Source organism: Halyomorpha halys, unplaced genomic scaffold (assembly GCF_000696795.3).
Source record: "Halyomorpha halys isolate HHAL.00 unplaced genomic scaffold, Hhal_1.1 Scaffold2685.1, whole genome shotgun sequence".
Taxonomy (NCBI): domain Eukaryota; kingdom Metazoa; phylum Arthropoda; class Insecta; order Hemiptera; family Pentatomidae; genus Halyomorpha; species Halyomorpha halys.
The window spans coordinates 6,017-27,203 of record NW_027109573.1 but is presented as its reverse complement, the minus strand read 5'-3'; the positions used below and the strand labels follow the sequence as shown (position 1 = coordinate 27,203).

The 21,187-nt window shown below is 31.4% G+C and overlaps 1 protein-coding gene across 1 annotated transcript in view; it reads right to left on the bottom strand.

Annotated features, from left to right (window-relative positions):
- The window catches only part of Pka-C3 (Protein kinase, cAMP-dependent, catalytic subunit 3), a gene marked incomplete at its 5' end in the record, with an annotated part of 39,189 nt that extends 22,872 nt beyond the window's left edge, over nt 1-16,317 (bottom strand). The window contains 1 exon segment of the mRNA XM_067047751.1: nt 16,208-16,317. Coding sequence (XP_066903852.1) covers nt 16,208-16,317 — 110 coding nt within the window.
- Between the last annotated feature and the right edge of the window lie 4,870 nt (nt 16,318-21,187).

Sequence of the window (21,187 nt, the reverse complement as noted above, 5' to 3'; positions counted from 1 at the left end):
GTACTAGGCATCCCATAACTTCGCCTACTATATCAATGGTAAAATTTTATAAAATAATTTAGAAAGGATAAATCATAATGGGGAAATTTAATTTTGATTATTAACATAACTATTTTTTTGAGGCTTATAGATCGGTTTAGAGATAGTAATTACGGAATAAAAGTTAATTTTGTTACCACTGTGCGGCGCCACACCTACGAATTCACAAAACACAAATTTGTTGTAGTAGGCGCAGCCAGTTCCCGCTTGAGTACGTACTCCAAACTAAACTCTATGCTCCACACTTTGGCAGGTACTGGCCAAAACAATTGTATGATTTATCCTATTCAGAAACCCTTTGATCATGTTTTAATATTATTTATAACGCTCTTAATCGATAATTTATACATCTATCAGTCAACAGAATTCTCACCTCCCAAAAAGCTAAAATTCATGATTCCTTAAGAGAAAAAAAAAAAAAAAAAATGCTCGTTTGAAAAGCTACTATATTTAGAAGTTTAACCGAATGATATTTTTAAAGCATGTTTTGGACGTATGATACTAAAGCCCTCAACTAATACATTTGAATATCATTAGTATTTTCTGAACTTTTGAATTTATTCATTTGACTAGTAAACCTTACTGACGGTGAAACGTTATTAATTTTTTGTCAGGTATTCTGGTCCGAATCATGATTCCTACCATAAGGTAGGGCAATAATGTTAGGTATTGTTAGCGCTCAAAGCGTCAATTTTCGTCAATTTGTTTTTATTAATTTATCGTTTATTTCCATAATTATAATTAGAATAAAATGCAGATGAACATATGTTAAAGAAATTTTTTTTTGGAACATATGGGAAGTTTTTTTTTTACTTGACGTCTATTATTGCCATAGCATCGTAGACGACTGGTATTGTCTACTTCGACTCTCGTACTCTGATGCAGTCTACAGCTGATAGCTGTATGCATACGTGTCCACCGCTTCCCATGCAGTAATTATTGTAAAAATATTTCTATTGTGATTTTTATATAGTATTTTTCTTTTACTTTTGAAGATTTCTGTTGATTTGATTTTATGAATTTAATTTGTAAAAGTGATTTTGTTTATGTTGTTTTGTTCTATAGAAATAGATGATTGTGAATTTATTATTATTTTCCTTACATGTAATTCATTCTGAGGACCCTTGAGGGGCTCAAGACTCAGCTCAGGTATAGTTAATGTTAAATTACATTAACATTAACTTCGGATTTATACACTTGTAATATAAAGGCGAGACGTACTTCTTTACCTTGGGTGTAGTATTGTATTAACTATCCGGTTGATTAAACTTATGTCTATGCTGTGCGTTTTTTGCATACTATTGTCGCAAGCGTTAAGCTATGTCCACATTGGGGAACAAACGACATGGTTTTCTACAGGCTCTTGCATGCATTTTGTTTCATGTCCAAAAGATGAGTAATCTGACAAAACGTTAATGTAAAAATCTTTCGCAAAAATAATTTTGTTAAGATAAGTTAAAATCCTATATCTAAGACTTTTCAGTTGATTATAAAATTTAATTTTTACTTTATCAAATAGGTGTTTCAAATCAACATTTAACTTAGGTATCTACATGAGATGCTTCAATAATAATTTTCCAAAATTGGATATATTGTTTTTAGATAGAACCCTCCTTTAATGTTCACTCGTTAAGATTCTAAAGCTTTCATGGACAAGTCACAGAAATCCCCTTTAGAAGCAATTTTACTGCGACAACCAGTATCGCAGTTGAAGATATTTTTTTAAGGATACTCAACTAACAGAAGAGTTGCTCAAATATTAACAGTGAAAACTAAAAATTAAAAGTATTCGATTAATTTTAGCATCATTCAATATAATATGGAAGAATGTATAAACAGGGAATAAATATCACTGGTAATTTTATATCACTGCTAAATATAAACAAAATTTTTGTTTTGTGCTTGCACCCATTTAAAAATTAAAACAAATATTCGAACGTTTCTTAATACTCAATGCAAAGGATAAATTTTATGTTAATTTTCATAAGACTTGGATGATGGTAAAAATAAGGAACATTTACATGAATAAGTTTTGTTAATTTGTTTAATTATTTGAATGTTCACTTTTTTCGAAACAAAAAAGAATTATAGAATTTTTTTAAACATAATTGCTATTAAATAATAGTTTCAACTAATTGATAGTTACAAAAAACTAATAGTTTTAACATTTGTTTTGGTATAACTATTATTAAATTAAAAGGCTAAGAAAAATAAGAGGATTGATAAGGAAACTCTGAGGTTGATCCCAACATTGGGTGTTATATACCCTATACCCTCAACCTATATCGGAACCTAATCTAGTTTATATCACCATCCTCTCCTATACCTCATCTTGCGTATACCTCGAGAGAGTTTTCCATTAATGGTAACGGAAATTAGATTTTTCAGTATAACGGTATCAGTAAGACATTATTTTCATTTATACCCTGATTAGGTAAGTAACCAAGATTTTATTTGGGAAGGGCTAATAATTTAATATGTTCACGTCTTAGGTTCACGTCATAGGTAATATGTTCACGTCTTATATATATACAAACTTAAGACTGTTCTAGAAAAAAAAAAAAAAATAGACAGTACTGCTACAACCCATGAAGGGTAAGGAGTGCAGTACGTTGCTAGACCAACGGTGGTGCAAATAGATAATCTGGTTTATTCTGCTCGAGTTTTCCCCAATCAAGGGTGACCTCTAGAGTTGAATCACAGCTAAAGTAGTAAAATAAACATTCATCTCTCACACCTTCATTCGAACCCAGATCTTTGGAGTTGTAGCACAGTGTCTTATCACTGAGCTCAGAGTTTTTTTTATACAGTTAACCTAATTTCTATACAGTTTGTTAATATTTCTTTATTAACATGGTTATTGCAATAATTTGATTTGTTTTAAAAATCGGTAATGTGGAGTCTCGTTCTATAAAGTTAATAACCTTAATCAGGACAGGAGATCAGATTAACGTTGGCAAAAAAAGTAGTTTTTAATCAAGTACTGAACCTAAAACCCTTAAAGGTTGTAGTCTGTGTTACAGTTTTTTTTTTATGCCTGATATTAAAAGATAAATGATTCTTATAGATCTGTTAGAAAATTATTAGCATAAATAAAGTGATCGAAATACAAATAACCAGTATTTTTTAGTGTTCATAGAGAATATATCGAACCATCCGAACCGGTTTTTTACCAGTCATTGATATTTTCCTTCGCTACTAACCGTAGATTTATCGCCTAAACATCGCAACAGCAAAGAACTACATATGGTAACCATCATTAGCTGCACGCGCAGATCGAAATCGGAACTGTCATTGAATGAGTCGGTGTGGCTTGGATTAAATAAGCATTTTCAAAACGCCTTTCTTGAATCATATCTGGATAAACAGTATTTATATTTACGATTATAGATTCTATTTCAAAATAAACTGTGGTGTAACAATAAATAAAAAGGGTGATCGTTCGTTGTAGAGGGGAAAGATAGGGCCGTTGTCAATGCCATTGGCAGATTTAACTTCATTCACATTTTAGAATGACAAACCTTATCGGTTTCCTTCTTGAAAAGTTGCTGTTTGAACGACGGCTATACGTTGCAGCTATCTATACACCTCCTATCATGGGCTACAGCTCATACAATGGGCTGCTCAATTAGGTCCGCACAGATTCTCATAACAACTATTTAAACTTTTTATTTCTTACCAATAATCCTGCTCAGATTCAAATTGATGGGGCTGTATTAATAGTATTATAAATAGCATTTGATTAATTGGTGATTTTAATATATATTATACTTGATAGATTAAATTAATATTAAAAGGAAATTCCGCTGAATTTGAAACTAGATCCATTTTTCCGTAATCCTTCAGATTCCTCAGAATTTGGGCTAAATCAGACGAGTCATTTTCATCTTTTCGTCGTAAACACATGTCTTCCTACCCCACAGAATCCTTTAGTAACTCCCCATATTTCCTGTCGAACAGATACGTTACCTAGGACTACGTCTGGGCAAACGAATAGCTTGGAATCCTCATCATTACAACAATTACTAGACAGTCTAAACTTCCTACTAATTACATAAGACTCATTTATATGACTATAAGGCCTTGAGTTTTGGAGCTCCACTAAAACTTCGAATTCCTCTCGTATCCAATTCTTACTATCCAAAATCCTTCGTAAAGTCCTTACTTTTTCACGAATCAAGCCATTCATCAGGACCTCAATGTACCATATATTGCTACTTTGGCCTGAACCAGATATCAATCCTTCCATGATAGATTTCGTAACCACTCAAACCCACTTGTTTCTAACTTGGCTTTTCCTTCTTTACCAGATAATCTTCCTAGGCGTCTGAAAAGAAGATGGCTTCCAGATCTCTAGAAATGTTATAGGAGTTCTATCAATGGGTTGATTCTAAACATGTCTGCACCTTGTCATTGTATAACTAACATCAAATTTATTTATTGTATATATTTTTGATACAGTTGATATATCTATAAATAAATTTTAAAAAACTAAAGGATATTCAAACCCATTTTTCGCTATCATTATATCCATCATTATAAAGAAAAAATGGATTTATTGGATTAAAAATCGCTATTGAATTTTTTCTCTAAGAATAGGTGATTTATTTGCAAAGGTAGGAAGATACATAGCCGTACCCTTCAGCCTCAGCTTGACATGAATAGATGACGTGTAAGGTGAACGCAATACTAAACTGATGTGGGATTGATTCTAACCATTAAATGATTAGTCAACTGATAAAGCCAAAAAAATCATAAATAAAAATTATCTAAATAAACGTTTACACGAGTCTTGAATAATGACATATACTCGACTTAGTATAATTACCTCGTAATGACTAGAGCGAGGGCCAGCTGGACCTGGGCCTAGAGTGGAGGAGAAAAAGCTTAATGACACGGGCCTCAAAGCGACCTCAATGATAATTTAACTTCTCCGGTCCTTGTGCCTCTCGTCTGGGGTCGCTAAGTTTAGATTCAAGCTCGATAAAATAAACCTAAGTATTCAACTACCAAGCAAATGAACTATAGAAATTAAAACATAACTAATGATAATTTTTAATTAAGATTTCAATCATCACCAGTTTGGATTCCGAACATCTCACTCCACTGTCCAGCAATGTTATCGTGTCGTGGACGTTGTTTCGTTTTCTTTAGAGCGCGGAATGTACTGCGCGGGAGTCTTTTTCGATGTAGAACCGACTTTTGATCGAGTCGGGCACCCGGGACTGCTTTACAAGCTCCGTAAATTCCTTCCTCTTACATACTTTCTCATCATCCGTTCCTTTCTCATTCATGGATTTTTAATCTATCCATTATCCCAGCAAACCACAATGGTTCCTATTCGTCCCACTATTCTCAGTCCGCTGGTGTTCCTCAAGGTAGTATCCTCAGTCCCATCCTCTACACCGTCAATGACACATGTGTGCTCGCAGTTAATAACAACCCATTAATTGTATCCCAAACTCTCCAATCCCGTATCACAGCCCTCGAAGAATGATGTCGTAATTGGAGGATTAAAATAAACCCCAACAAATCATCTATAATCTTCGTCGTAAACCTACCAACTGCCCTACAGTTTCATTTAATGATGTTACTCTTACTCCTGTCGAACAGATCCACTACCTTGGAATACATCCGGACAAACGACCAACCTGGAATTCTTACACAAGACTGAATAAACAGGAAACTGCACGTCAATTCCGACTATTACAGCACTTAACTAGACAAGCGATCTAAACTTCCAACTAATTACAAAAGACTGATCTACATGACTGTAATAAGGCCAATCTGGACATAAGGCGTTGAGCTTTGGAGCTCCACTAAACCTTCGAATGCCTCTCGTATTCAATCCTTACAAATCAAAATCCTTCGTCATCTATGCTCCTCACATCCATAAAGACCTTAATGTTCCATATATAACCGAACTAGATATCATTTCTTCCATCATAAACTCCCTAACCACCCAAACCCACTAGTTTCTAACCTTGCTTCCTCTTCCATTCCAGCCAATCCTCTGAGGCACCTGAAAAGAAGATTGCCACGAGACCTGTTAATACAAAAACGTCATTAGGGTGTTACCAATGGGAAGTTTCTCTACTCGCCTGTATTAATGGATTATAACTGAGATCAAATTTACTGAGTGTATAATGTAATACACAGTTGAGAATTTCAATAGATATAAAAAATAAAAAAAAGATTTCAGTGAAGGAATCATTGACCAAACTTCAATCTAATCTTTAGACACGATCAAAGGTACCCTAAACATATAATAGTTGTTATATATACCAGCCAAATATTGAAAGAAAAAAAAAATGAAAAGTTAATCGAGGGACGTAATCAGTAAAAACTACACTAAGTAAAACATTTTTTTTTTGTGAGTGCTAACATTTTAACCAAAATTGTACGCGTTCGTCAGAGCTATATTGAGAAAAAAACTAGATAAGAACCAGAATGACAAGAATACATTAAGATAACAAACAGTAATATATGAAGATACAAAAACAGTAAACAAAATATATGGTAATGAATCGTTTAAGTATTATGAAAATTATTATGATGAGTCATACATGTATATGTAAAACATGAAAATGAAAATTAATAGTAAGTATGATATAATTAAGGAATAATGATATAATTATGATATAATAAAATCTTAAAAAATATAGAAATAAAGAAATAAATTGAAAAATTATAAAAGCCAAAAGAATAAGTAGTGTTAATGAATAGATATTAATTATTAATTATAACTGGTAATCAATTTACGGTCAACGACCAACATGTTACATTAATGTACGATAAACTACATCCAAACTATTATTACAATTTAAAAACGTGGAAATACAATCAACATCTATTTAGGTTTAATTCATTATTGCATGATAACTCACAGTAGTTAAAACTCAACATCTATAAGTAGTAAATCTACTCAGTTCGCAAACGTTTTCATGCAGAATGGGGTACCTACCTTTCTCTAATTCTACTTTCACTAACGAGCCAATCAAACAAGAAAAAATTGAAGGAATCTACCTACTTCTCAGCGGAGGAACTATAATATTCTTCAACTTTCCAATGCTACTTTGGCGAAAAAAAAAAAGAAACTTTACCAAATGTCTTATATTTCTCTAAAATGTTTAGAATTTAGACAAAAAATAATTTATATTCCTATGATCAATGAAAGTCAGCTATTAAATTTATGTCAATTATTTGTACTAAACATAACATCAATATTTATTTTGCACTGAGGTTTTGTAAAAAAATTTTTAATTTTCTTGAACTGTTGTTGGTCTATTCATTTTAGAAATGTAGATGTCAGGTGTTACTCGTAGTTCCATGGGCGTAGGCAGAGGGGAGCAGGGGGGGGGGATGGAGCCCCGGCTCTCCTTTTGATTTTTGGGACCAAACAAAAAAAAAAAAAAAAAAGGAAGAAAATAGTGAACTTATTTGATACATGGTTTCATTCTGGAAACATGCAATAATTAGGAAGGTAATGGCAGGGAAAGATGGTGGCGTCCAAAAAATCATCAGAGATATGTGCAAAACTGTCTTATATTTTCATTGTGCGAGCAATTGGTAAACCTTGTTGTTAACGAATTAAATTAAGTCGTTTCATTTTCCATAATTTATTTTGGTAATAGGTAATAAAAATTTAACAAGTAATGATTGAATAGAAATAAAATGTATTTTTTGGAATGCGGAATTAGATATCTTTTTGTACCCAACGTTTCAGAATGGAATATATATATATCTATGTACGTATGTGTGTGTGGGTAATGGGTTGAGGTCTGCTCCTCCCTTGTGTGTCATCTTCGCCCATTGGCTAAGACCAGCTCCTCCCTTGTGTGTAATGGCCTGAGGCATGCCCCCGATTGAGTGTAATGGGCTAAGGGCTACTCAGATTTTGACGTGATGTTGACAGCTTAGTAACATTATGAGTATAGAAAAATAATTGGATCTATTAATTGTATTTTTTAATTAAAAGCTTTATTGGGAACGGAAATCGCAAACATTCCTTTACATAGAGCTGAGTAAAGCAAGAAGTGCCTAGTTAATATGTTTTGCAAGCCTTGTTTGTTTTTATTTTTTATTTTTATAATCATCCAAAAACACCTTACTTTGTTATCTAGAATATTATTAAACCTTAATGATTGTTTCCCCATTAAGATGTCTCTATTTAAGTAATTGTTTAGTTTATTTGCTACAACTAGGCAAATAATCCACTAGAAAAGTGGATCAATCCTCAGATTGCCCAGTTATCAGAGCCTGAGTAAGGTCAAGATCTATTCTTCCAATCAGCCCATAATAAATTAGTGTTTTTATGAGGGTACAGAAAACTGCGAGGGTGCATAATAGAATGCAAGTAGTTGTATCCCCACCAAATAACAAGATGAACATTAATGAGAGTAACAGAACTTAATGTAAAATATCATCTAAAGTTGAATTTAACATTTCTTTGAAAATAAGTAGTTTTATACAAAAGATATTTTGTGAAAGCCGATAATTTCAAGATGGATATAAAAAGAGAAAAATATAGTTTTTCTTGGAATAAACAATACTAAGTCTATTGATACACTACTTCAACATAACGTACCAAAATATTTTCAAATTCAGCTTAGGAAGACCACGTAAAGGACGTAGTAAATCTGTTGGACGGAGTTAGATATATGAAGCCTAAGATGTGGCCGGCTGACACAAGCGTTAACTTTATCTGCCTTTTATTGCTGCGAAGTTAATAAATTCAAACGCTTTTATTTATAGCCTCGGAAATCTAGCCAAAACTCTCCAGTATTTCTAAATATTTATCAATTTTCTTCCGCTCATAAGATTCTTCCTTGTCATCGAGTCGCAAATTACTTTTAAAACTCTTCTGTAGATATTTTTAAAAAAAGTTTAAGTTATTATTGGCTGTCACAAAGCATCTCGTTCTGAAATTGTTTGTGGCAATTAGACAAAATGAAAACCTCAGAGGAAAAACGAGATATTTCTAATTTTTTTTTAAGTGAGTAACGACGGTTTCTGATAGGTTTTTTTGGAATGCGGGCAGAGTAGTAAATTAAAAACAGGAGAAAAACGAAATTAAACGGTTCAAAATCACTGATTAACATGTATGAAGGATAAAAGATTTCGCGATTCAAAGGTAAACTTTGTTTTTTAATGCCGTGTCTCAAAGCAACTCGAAAAGCAATATTTCTTCTTTTATAGATTTTGATCAATTAAATTTTTAAAACTGATGACAACTTTTAAAAGTACGATTTTTTTTTTTATTTTTAATTTAATTTTAGATTTGTTTTTTAATGTAGGTGACTGTGCTACTCCAAGGATCCTGGTTCTTTATCTAGCTGTGGCAGATAATTATTCATTCTATTACTGTAGCCGTGAGTTACTTTATCCTTTGAGTTCGGGAGCCTTCCGGGGTCCAACCAGCCTCATAAAGTGGATGCCCTAAATTGGGTCAAAATCTGGCAGTCCAGCGTGATTCTGATCAAATCACCTCCTTGCACAACAGTTAGTCTAGTAACAGTACAAAGAAATGCACTTTAACCTTCATGGGTTACACTACAGCGGTACAGATTTAATTTTTTTTTTTTTAAATAGGCCGACCACGCAAAATACATTACACAGCTGCACTATCAGAAAACATCATTAATATTTTTTTTCTTAGAAAATACACGTGAGACAGGCATCAAAATTGCAACGTCACAGCATTAATTTCCAACAGCAATTTATTAAAGTAAAAGGATTGATCCAATTTACACTTCAATTATAGACCAGCTAAAAGGCTCTTGCAAGACGTCACTATGCGTGGAGGACTCTAGAGCACGGTCACAAACAGCTGGAAACTGCTTCCTTTTAATACATGAACGAGCACTACGAACACAATACACTCCACGGAAAATGTAGTCTCTTCGGTTTTACTGGACCGTCTTGATGGCACTTATTATCAGATTTTAGTTCATAGTTCTATTCCTTAAAACTTTTGGAACAGTAATGAAGCGAATATCGACCCTTAACATTATAGACGTGTTAAAACACCTCATATTCGAGTTGATTACAAATTTAGTTAACACTTGTAGGGAATGAAGAGAGATTTGTGGTAGGGAGATTTCAGAAAAATAATTCAACAATTTATGAAAATTAATGGAATGATGATACGTGAAGTTCTCCTTATCATCCTATATGAAATGGTTTTTATTTACTTCCATGTAAACTAGTCAAAATTGATGAGTACCAAGCATAATTAGGGGGAAAACAAAATGATAGCTGTTTTAAAGCGTTTAAAAAAAAATTAATTTTTCATTCGAAACCCCATATTTTTGAAGCTACCAACAACACTAGAAAATCTTATAAAACCTCATTAAAAGGTACAGTAAATTTGCTAAAATACGAGTTCTGATAGAGTTGTTTACATTCAATAGTTCCCGAGATACAGTATTTTAAAAAGCAACACTTCATGAAATATATCAGCAGTTTATTTATAGTGAAAAAATCTATATCTCAGGAACAATAAGACGTACAGATATCTATTAGTACTCAAATTAAAGCTAGCATAAAGTAGTTTATGACATTTATTTTGATAGAAGTAGAAATTATCATCATATACTATATCATAAATTGATAAAACATTCATTTCTATTAGTTTGGACCAAATTTTTTATTTATGAAAAACTATCTCAGGAACCATTGGACGAACAGATGTCTCCTTGCAATCAAATTGAATAATTGAATGATGTTCAATTCGGTTTTCTAGTGTTGTAGGTAGTTTTAATGGCATGGAGCTCGGAAGAATTTTTTTTTTAAATTTTGGAACAATTTATTTTAGCAAATATCATGAAAACTACTACTCCTACGAAGATAAAGGTAATCAACTACTTTTAAATAAATTAAACTGGCTTTAATTTGAGTGCCAAAAGACATCTATTCGTCACATAGTTCCTGAGAAATAGATTTCTCAAAATAAATTAACTAACTATTAATCTTTCAGTACATTTTTAAGAAATGTTGCTTTTTAAAAAGTTATATCTCGAGAACTATTGGATGTAAATAGCTCTATTAGGGCTAATATTTTTGCAAATTTACTCTTCTTTAAATAATGTTCTCTTAGATTTTCCAGTGTTGTTGGTAGTTTGTAAGATATAGTAGTTTGTAGAGTTCGAATGAAAAATTAATGTCTTTTATTGTTTTGAAACAGCCACCATTTTTTGTTCCCCCCAACTATACTTGGCAGACTCTTGACTAGTAATAATACCTAGTTTTGAGAAAGTAATCAAAAATTGGTGTGAAGTAACTGACTTTTTCCTCCTCTTGGGCTTTTGTACTGTATAATACTACAACAACAAAGAGATATAAATTTAAAAATACCAATACCACTCTTTTATAAGGCCTTTCTTGTCCTGCTTCAAAATTAATAACGATTATTGGTCCATATACGTTACAATCTTAAGGATTTGATAACGGCAGAAATAATTAAAGCTAATATCGGCATTCTGACACGCCCTCGCAACCAAGTCAGGTGGGCTGGCCTGGCTTATCTTATAGTATAAGAGCCGGGAAGAGAAAAAAGGCAGCTATTTCACCCCAATTTTTTATTACTTTAATTAAAACTAGATATAAATACTAGTAAAAATTGATGAGTCAGCCAAGTATAGGTAGGGGGAATTTCAGAAACCATTGGACGTACAGATGTCTGCCAATGCTCAAATTAAAGCTAGTTAAATTTACTATAAAATAGTTTATAACGTTTATCTATGTAGGAGTAATAGTGTTTATGATATTTGACAAAATACATTCATAAAATTTTAATTTCTGGTTTTTCGAATGAAATGTTTGATATTTGAAAAAATATATCTCTAGACACATAAGATGTACATATGTCTGCCAGCACTCAAAATGAAGTAAATTTAACTTACTATAAAGTAATTTATGACACTTATTCTCGTAGGGGTAGTAGATTTTATGATATTCGCATGTGAATATAAATTTGGCACATAAAAATTTGTCCAAACAACAATAAATCAAATTATTTTAGCAAATATCGTGAAAACTACTACTTTCATGAAGATAAAGGTAATAGACTACTTTATAGTCCATTAAACTAGCTTTAATTTAATTGCTAATAGACATCTGTACGTTAAATGGTTTTGAGCTATATATTTTTCAAAATAAATTCACTAACTGCAGATATTTTAGTACGTTCTGTACATTTTTATGAAATGTTGCTTTTAAAAAAGGTACAATTCGAGAACTATTGAACTTAAGCTCTGTTAGGGCTTACATTTTAGCAAATTGACTCTACTTCCAATGAGTTTCTCTTAGATGTTCTATTATTATTGGTAGTTTTAAAGAAATATAACTCTGAATAAAAAAATAATTATTTTTAACATTTTGATACAGCTGCCATTTTTTTATTTCCCCTACGTATACTTGGCAGACTCATCAGTTTTGACTGGTAATTATACATAGTGCTCATTAAAGTAATCAGAAATTCGGGAGGAATAACTTTTTTTTCCTTTTGGGCTCTTGTACAATTACTTTCAAAATATTTCCTTATAACAAGCTACATTATAATTTTTGGAAAACGAGTAACCGCAGGAGTAAAATATATTTAGTGCGTCTTTCATAAGGAATCATCAACAGTTTATGAGATTGAATTTTTATTGATCAATTTAACAATTTTTTATACCAGAAACAACCACCACGTTATAAACAAATACAAATATTAACTCTTTTTAGCCATAGAAAACACACCAAAATTGATATCATATGGGTTTGCCACTGATACGAATGTAAAATAATGAAATAGCAAACTAGTAATGAACAAAAATGGGATTAAAATAAATTTATTCAAAACAAAAATATTGACAATAATTTTGGCCAAGGCAAACCGCATTTCGCACAACCCTTTGCTCACCATTCACAATCGTCACATATTTATTTTTAGATAGTTATAAAAGGAATACATTTGAAACGCATACAGCCAGTTAATATATTTAGATATATAAATTACATTACAAAAAACAGTAAATATATATATATATATCAGTTTGAAACTCATGAAATAGTTTAGATCAAAAATCTTATACCGCGTATCGGTTAAGGCAGATGTAAAGGGGTCAGTCAGCAATTTAATATTCTAGTGAAATCAGAGGTAGTCAACTCTTGAAACAACACCTTAAAAGAAAGTAAACGGGACAACACAGCTGTTAAAAAGTGATTTCTGGCTTCCTAAACTTATGAGGAAGTATCTTACGACGAATAAAAACATTTTGTTTATAAATCTAATCAATATTTCTAGAATACGGTTTTATTATTTAATTATGAATTCACCATTTAAAAAACTATTGCATTGTTCCGAAATAGAATTTCAACAGTTATTGACTTCAGTGGGATTGTAGCTGCAAAGATCTTCGTCATGTTTAGCAACCATTGTTGCTAAACGAACGAATTATATTTTTCTGATGTATTGTACTCTGCCTGATTTTTTGTCATCACATTATTGTTCATTCAACATGGTTTGAAAATTCGTGTCAAGATTAGCAATGAAAATGAAAGATCAGTTTAAGTCTATTTCGTTAATTTAACTAAAACTAACAAAATGAAATCTGATAATTTTGTTAATTTAGAGCTCAATAAAATAGCTGTTACATAATTGTAGGATGGTAACTCTAAGACAGACGAATATTTAGTTAAAACCCAAAAAGTAGAGGGAACCTGTTATTTTAATATACACTATTTAATACAATAACTAATATAGGCAGCTAACAACTTTTAAAACGAAATTATAATTAGAAAGTAACATATTATTAATTCAGGCTATTTTGGTTTTGTGAATCTGTAGTGTGCAAGACTATTTATATGGAATAGAAATAACACAAAACAAAGGTGATAAAAATCAATCTGTTAGATGCGTAAAACTGTTTAAAAGCATTTTAAATTAAGAACCCCATGTGTAATGTGGTAATTAAAGACAAATATAATCAAACTTATCTAATCATAAAGAATGAATTTTCTTTCTCTTAAAAGAACTAAATATAATATTTTATTTCATTGTTAGTAAAATATTGTATTATTTAAATACAAAATAAGAAGTATATATTTTATTTCGTGAAGATTACTTTTTATGAAGGACAAAGATGATCTGTTTTTTTTGTTTTTTTAAAGAAAGCTGCTATGTAAAATTATTACTGACTACAAGAATTGGGAGCTCCGACTCATGAACAATTCATTATAGGTGTAATGAATCGATAATAAATGTCAAAGGAATGGTGTGGATCATACATCTAGCATAAGTTTTAATAATTCACTCAAAAGCAGTAGATAAACACGTCTCAATTGTCCTATGAAACTTTTAAAAAAAAAAAAAAGTAAGTTTCACTTGTAATACACATACAAGACTGAAACGAAAAGAAACTGCTCGTAGATTTCGATTGCTACAACACCTGATTGACAAACGCTCTAAAATTATTATAGACTATGATAATCAGACCAATTGGGACATATGGAATTGAGCTCTGGGGCTCTACAAAACCATCAAATTCCTCCCGCATCCAATCCTTACAAACCAAAATCCTACGAAAAATCCTTGATGCTCCCTATTACGTTACAAATAAACTCATCCGCAAAGACCTTAACATCCCATTCGTTGCAGATTTGGCCCAAAACAGATATGCGTCTTTTCATTCTAAACTCCCTACCCATCCTAATCCATTAATTCTTAATTTCTCATCCTTAACAATCCCTGATAATCCTCCGAAGCGTCTGAAAAGAAGATGGCCACGGTACCTTATAATTTAAATTAATGCTTGAAGTACCACCAATGGGTGGTGTTCCTTCTCAAGATTTTCAAGTGTAAATGAAACATTCCACATATTTACTTACTGTATTAATTATTTTGTACAGATGTAAACTACATTGAATTAATAAATAAAAAAAAATTAATTTAGGAACTATTATTCTTTTTTCTTTTGCTAATTATCAAATTCTTTCATAGTTCATTGTAAACAATTTTTTATTTCTACTTTATTACTAACAAGGAGATACGAATATTTTGAATTGAATAAACTTAAAGTAATTTAGAAGAAACCATTTAGAAATTATAAATACAAGATATATCATTGCTTGATATACTGGTTTAACACATCGGCAGGAATAATTGACACGAAAAAAAAATGCATCATTTAAGAGTCAAGTCGTATTGCCCCTAGAATAGTGTGTAGGTTTATTTGTATTTAGTAGAAAGATTTTCCAGACTTCGGAGGTACCACAGTTTAAGCAACGACATTATGCTTTTGGATGTCATGGACAGATTTATGCTTTTTAGGCTGTTGAAGTGAGATGTACTGAAAGTGTTACTGTTTTCTGTCCTGACGATGTATGAATTGATGTAATATTGACTGATTAGTTTTTGCCGATATTTTCAGCCCCTTTGCTTTGGAATCTTCCAATAGTTTCCCTCAGGTGGATTTTTTTTTTCTCTTTTTTATTCAATATTCATCTCTAATTTTTTTTTTAAAGTTTCATAGGAGAGCAGTTTCTTTTCGTTTCAGTCTTGTATGTGTATTACAAGTAAGTATCTTTTCAAGATAGAGTCCTAAGTATCGAATCTGTTTAACAGGCGGTAGAAATTAAAAATAAATAACTGAGAATCTATATAATATAATCTACTACTTGAAACCGAAAGATTTTATTAATACAAACAATTATGTACATTAAAGATTATGAGCATAAAAAACGCATAAAGTTTTTAGGATGATACGGGAAATCATATCTTCGGGATAATATTATAAAAAGTTATTTTGATATAAGTGATTTTTCAAAAATGTAAATTGATAATCGTATAACTAAAATTAATTTATACTCAAAGTAGGTAAGTGAAAGTTAGGTGCACGCTTCAGATTTCTTTTAATATTGAAATATTTATATTTCAATAAAGTGAAAAGTATCAGATTTTACTTAAAAAAAAAACACCGTGAAACAAAACCTGATTGACAAGTATAGAAAACTAATTTTATAAAAGTATAGTATGTACAATCTCTTCAAAAATACACTACAGAAATGTCAATAGCTAAAAGTGAAATGTAAATATTGCAAGGGTTTGTATATTTATTTTTAATTGCCAAAAAACGTTATGCCAGAGGGGCCTTTGAAAGAGAGCTATTAAAATACCATTGATTACCTGTAGAGGTTGGAAACCGGCCAGCGTTCCTGAGGTAGGAGAACAGTTCACCACCTGGTACATAGTCAAAGACCATGTATAAATAGGTGCTGTCGTGGGAGTGCCACCATCTGCAAATTAAAATATTTAACACGTATTATATACAATGCAAAGTAATTTTATAATCCTAGTAGTTTCTTATTTGTTACTCAAGTGATATTAAAATGAATGAACTAATTTAAATAAAATGTACAATCCATTAGTTTTCAATGGATGAAGAGATTATACATTATATAATCAGTAACATATATTAATGAATAGACTATGTACTATTCTTCATTATTGATTTATTTTCAAATGATCAAAGCCATGATGATATGGCATTTTATTGATCTACCTCTAGAATTCTAAGATATATTGCAACCACAACCAGGAGCTTAGTGGAAGATCTTGGTTCCTATATTGGGGAGGTAGCAATATTGGCCCAAAATATAGTTACTGAATCCCTTGAAATCATCCACCACCACATGGATAGCTGATGAATTGAGAGAGAAAAAAGTATTCAGTAAAAGAAGAAAAATAATTTTGCTTTTTTTAAAAAAAAAAAAAAATGGTGTTCTTGTTTGTTTCATCAGACAGTTAAATAAGACAATTGAGGAAAATATGGTCAGATACTGATTGAAAATTTAAATAGTCAGAACTATTGTTGATTCTTGATAAGGAATTCAACTTCCAATTTTAGGAATAGAATTGAAAATGAAAGAAATCAAGAACCTAGTAGTGATGAAAACTTTGATTTGTTCAATATGGCATTGTCAGGGATATTTACGGGGCTTATGAATTTTAAAAACTATAAAAATCGTATTTTAATGTTTATCGTGGTGAAAATAACTATCTCAACCTTGTTACTGTCAAGAATGCAACAGTTTAACAAAAGATAACGAAGCATATGAATATGAATGCGACCGGAAAAGATCGGGCAAGTTCGGCTTTTTCCGATTCGAACTCCTGTCTCTATTTTCCTGCTATCTCATTTAACTATTTGTGAAATTCTTTAATATTTTGTATTTATTCATAGTTTATTATTATATCTCATTGCTAACAATGAGAACTGGGTATTTATTTCAAATAAACAAAATTAAAGGTTCTTTAGAGGAACACTTTTTTTTTTTTTAATTCGCCATTTTAATCCTTTTAGACTATTCGAATGAGAATAAGAGATAATTGTTGAGGATAAGACTCCTTAATTGTTCATTGATTTGATTGGTTTAACCCCTTAACTTATAAGCTCGAGTTAATTCGAGCGCGCTAAACAGGCCAGACTGTGCACACTCGAGATAATTCAAGCGGCGTTGTATTTTATGCTGCTATAATTTTTCACACTCGAATATAATCAATAATTGAAAATAACAATGTGATAATAATAAGATAAATAACAATGAATAATTTTCTGTTATAATCCTCTGTATGGGAGGGCGGTAGCACAGTGGTAGGGCGCGATGCTACTAACTCCAATGACCCGAGGTCGAATCCGAATGGGCAGAAAACTGTTACACTGTAGCCGTGAGTCAGCTCTGTGGATTCTGGAGCCCTCCGGCGGTCCATCCAGCCTCATAAGTTGGGTACCATTAATTGGATAAAAGTCTGACCAAATCACCTACTTGCACAACCGTTGGTCAAGTAACAGTACTTCTTTACAAAGTACTGAACCCCTCACCCTTCATAAGTTGTAGCAGTGCACATTTTAATTTAATTTTTAATAAAAACTCATTCATAAAGACCTTAACATCCCATTCGTTGCAGATTTGACCCAAAACAGATATGCGTCTTTTTATTCCAAACTCCTTAACCATCCTAACCCATTAATTCTTAATCTTTCATCCTTAACAATCCCTGATAATCCTCCGAGGCGTCTGAAAAGAAGATGGCCACGGGACCTTCTAGTTTAAATTAATGTTTGAAGTACCACCAATGGGTGGTTCCTTCCCAAGATTTTCAAGTGTATATGAAACATACTACATATTTACCTGTTGTATTATTTTGTACAGTTGTAAATTACAATAAATAAATAATAAAAAAAAAATTTTTTTTAATAATCCTCTATATATAATATTAGCCTATGTTTACATAGGGGGGTATTATGTCCGATAAACCAAATCCGAAATTAAAATAAAAATTTTGATTATTTTAGAATTTTTTTTTGCCAAGATAATGTAATCAATTGATTTTTTACATAATTAAAAACTGTTTTGTTTTTTGGCCGTTTTAAAAAAAAACTGTTTGTTAAGGGATTAATAAATATAATTAATATTAATAAAAATCGGGATAGCCGTTTTCGATAAAATCTTAACATAAAGTGTAAAATAGAATGTATAATGTGGTATTTCCGGTCGGTCGATTTTAACGAAAACGTTGCTGTAAAATGGCAAATCCAATATGTTAACGGAAGATTTTAGGAAATTTTGGGCATTTATTTTTTCTTTAAACTTTTCAAGAATATTGTTACTAATATCAAAAACAGATCAAATAGGATGTACAAAATTAAGATTATAACCGTTTGGATTACCACACGTGTTCATTGCTGAAAAATGGCATTGATGCTTTTTTTTTTGTTTGTTGTTTTAAATGAATGCGAATGTCGCAGGAAAGTGACGAGGCTGCATGTCCAATGGCCATAGGGATGATCGATGAATCAAAGTGACCCCGACCTTCAATTAAAGCAAGCAGATGACGTAGCGACTGTGAAGATCCCACAATGGCAGAAGGATGCTGTAACAACCATCCTACACTCTACCTACGGTAATTTTTAGTAAAAGAAGGTTGGACACGACCACGCCCCATTCCGGTATTGAACGGTAAACAGAAGCATCTGAATATGCAATGAAAACCAATTACGTAATGGAACTGTGTAACCAGCCAGTGATTAACAGTAATGATGATCACAGTAAAAAATAAAAGCAATCTCCCAATTGGTTTCGGTAATCGATTTAAGAAACGGTTACTAGAACCGATAGAGGTAGCCGAGTGGAAAGAACCAATGGCTAGAACTTCTTGTACTAAACAAACTTACTTCAATAGTGACACATCTGACAAAAAATACTTTATTTTGTGTTATAAGTATTCCTTAGATTGTACCGTAGGCTGTGGTTACTTTTGGACAATCTTAATAACTTTAAGGCAGTTTATAGAAAACTCTATGTCTACAGTTATATCTTTGGGACACGCCCATTTAAAAAAAAAATATTTTTTTTTTTTGCCAGATGTGCAACTATCAAAGCAAAGGAGCGATATTGTCTTAATCAGGACGGGAACTAAAGATTAGTCAGGAAATAACTCAGAGTTTTAGCTGAACTCACTATCTCTGAATGATACAAAACAAAGTCTCAAACCAGGTATCTTACCAGAACGTATAATAATTATTAAAGAAAACAATAAACCCTGCAGCTTTTCATGTATATAGGCTATACATGTTACAGAAAAAATGCTGTTAAACCCAGTACTTCTGTCAGTTACTCAAAATTGAATAGTATTACTAAGGTTCTTGGAACTTATCACAACTTTTAGGCCAAATAAACAAACGTTCTTAATTTAATATCACTACCAGAAATATTTTACTTATTAGAGTCTGAATATTTTAAAAAATTTTAATCCTCAAAAGTTTCATATGATGTAACAAATTAATGAAAAAAAATTAGTCAAACACTGTGAAAATATTTGTTTATAATATCGGAATATTGTGGAAATATTTGTGATACACTACTATAATATATTATAATTATATGTTGCACAATATTAACATATTATTACATAATACCGCCATTGTAGTCTCAATAAATTTATTAATCTTACAAAAAATCAGATGAGGGTATTAGTGTATAACTAAAATTAAATTAGAAAAAAAAATTACTCTAAAATAATTGGTGCCCAACTCCAAAAACCTCGTCATGGAAACTAAACTAGAACCTACTCCAGGAGGAGAGGAGTTGCAATCGTTAAAATATTTAACTATTCAAAAATAACGATAAAAGTTAAAAATTCACTAAAATCCGGAAATTCAAAAATAAATAAATAAAATTTAAAAACAGGAAAATAAATAAATTTCCATAAATGTTTCGAATTTGAATTAGATGTACCAAAACGTCCCATTGATTTGATGAATACTCTGCAGGAAAATGAGAAATGCCAACTTTATACATTAATACACATCATTATTTATTTAAAATAACTAGTTTTTCGGAAACAAAAGTTTTGGTCTTTGGAATCATTTTAAAATTTACATCACTATTAAAGATTTCTGAAATATATGGAGTTTTGTTTAGATAAAATAAGTTAAATCCAGTGTCTGAATGGTAAGTCCTTTTACTGCACAATGCGTGTTTTTCAGTTGTACTCTAATGACCTGATGATGCCTGAATGAGCGAAAATTTAGCAAGATTGATAATTTAAAAAAAAATGGCGTTTTTATGTATTTAAAATTATAGTCTCCACCATTGCGTATCCTGTTTTTTACGTTTATAATTTACTGTAATAATAAGAAATTTAATGTTTGATATTCACGACCACTTCTTTTAGAAGTAGATACATAGATCAGATTTAGACAAAGTGAGTTAGCTAAGTCTGAGATTTTTTGTGTGAAATTGTATTTAGAACAAAGAAGGTAAAACTTGTGTCCAACAAGTTCGGATAAAGTAGTATTTACAATAGGCAATGAGAAAGAAAATACAATACTTCTACATTAGTCTTCTATCATTCTATACAAGTCGATACAACCCATTTTAAAGAAATTAGAAAAAGTTTAAAACTGTTCTTTCCTCCACAGTGAGTGTCCAAGTTACTCAATGTGAGTATAATAAATAATGACTGCAGGCAAGCATTTTGCGATGCTATGAATATCTTTGCTGTTTTCAGCAATTGATATAATATGATGACTCAAACATTATTGGACCCGCTTAATCAGCGATCATACGAGGCGTGAACCAAATTATTCTAAAACCTACAGAA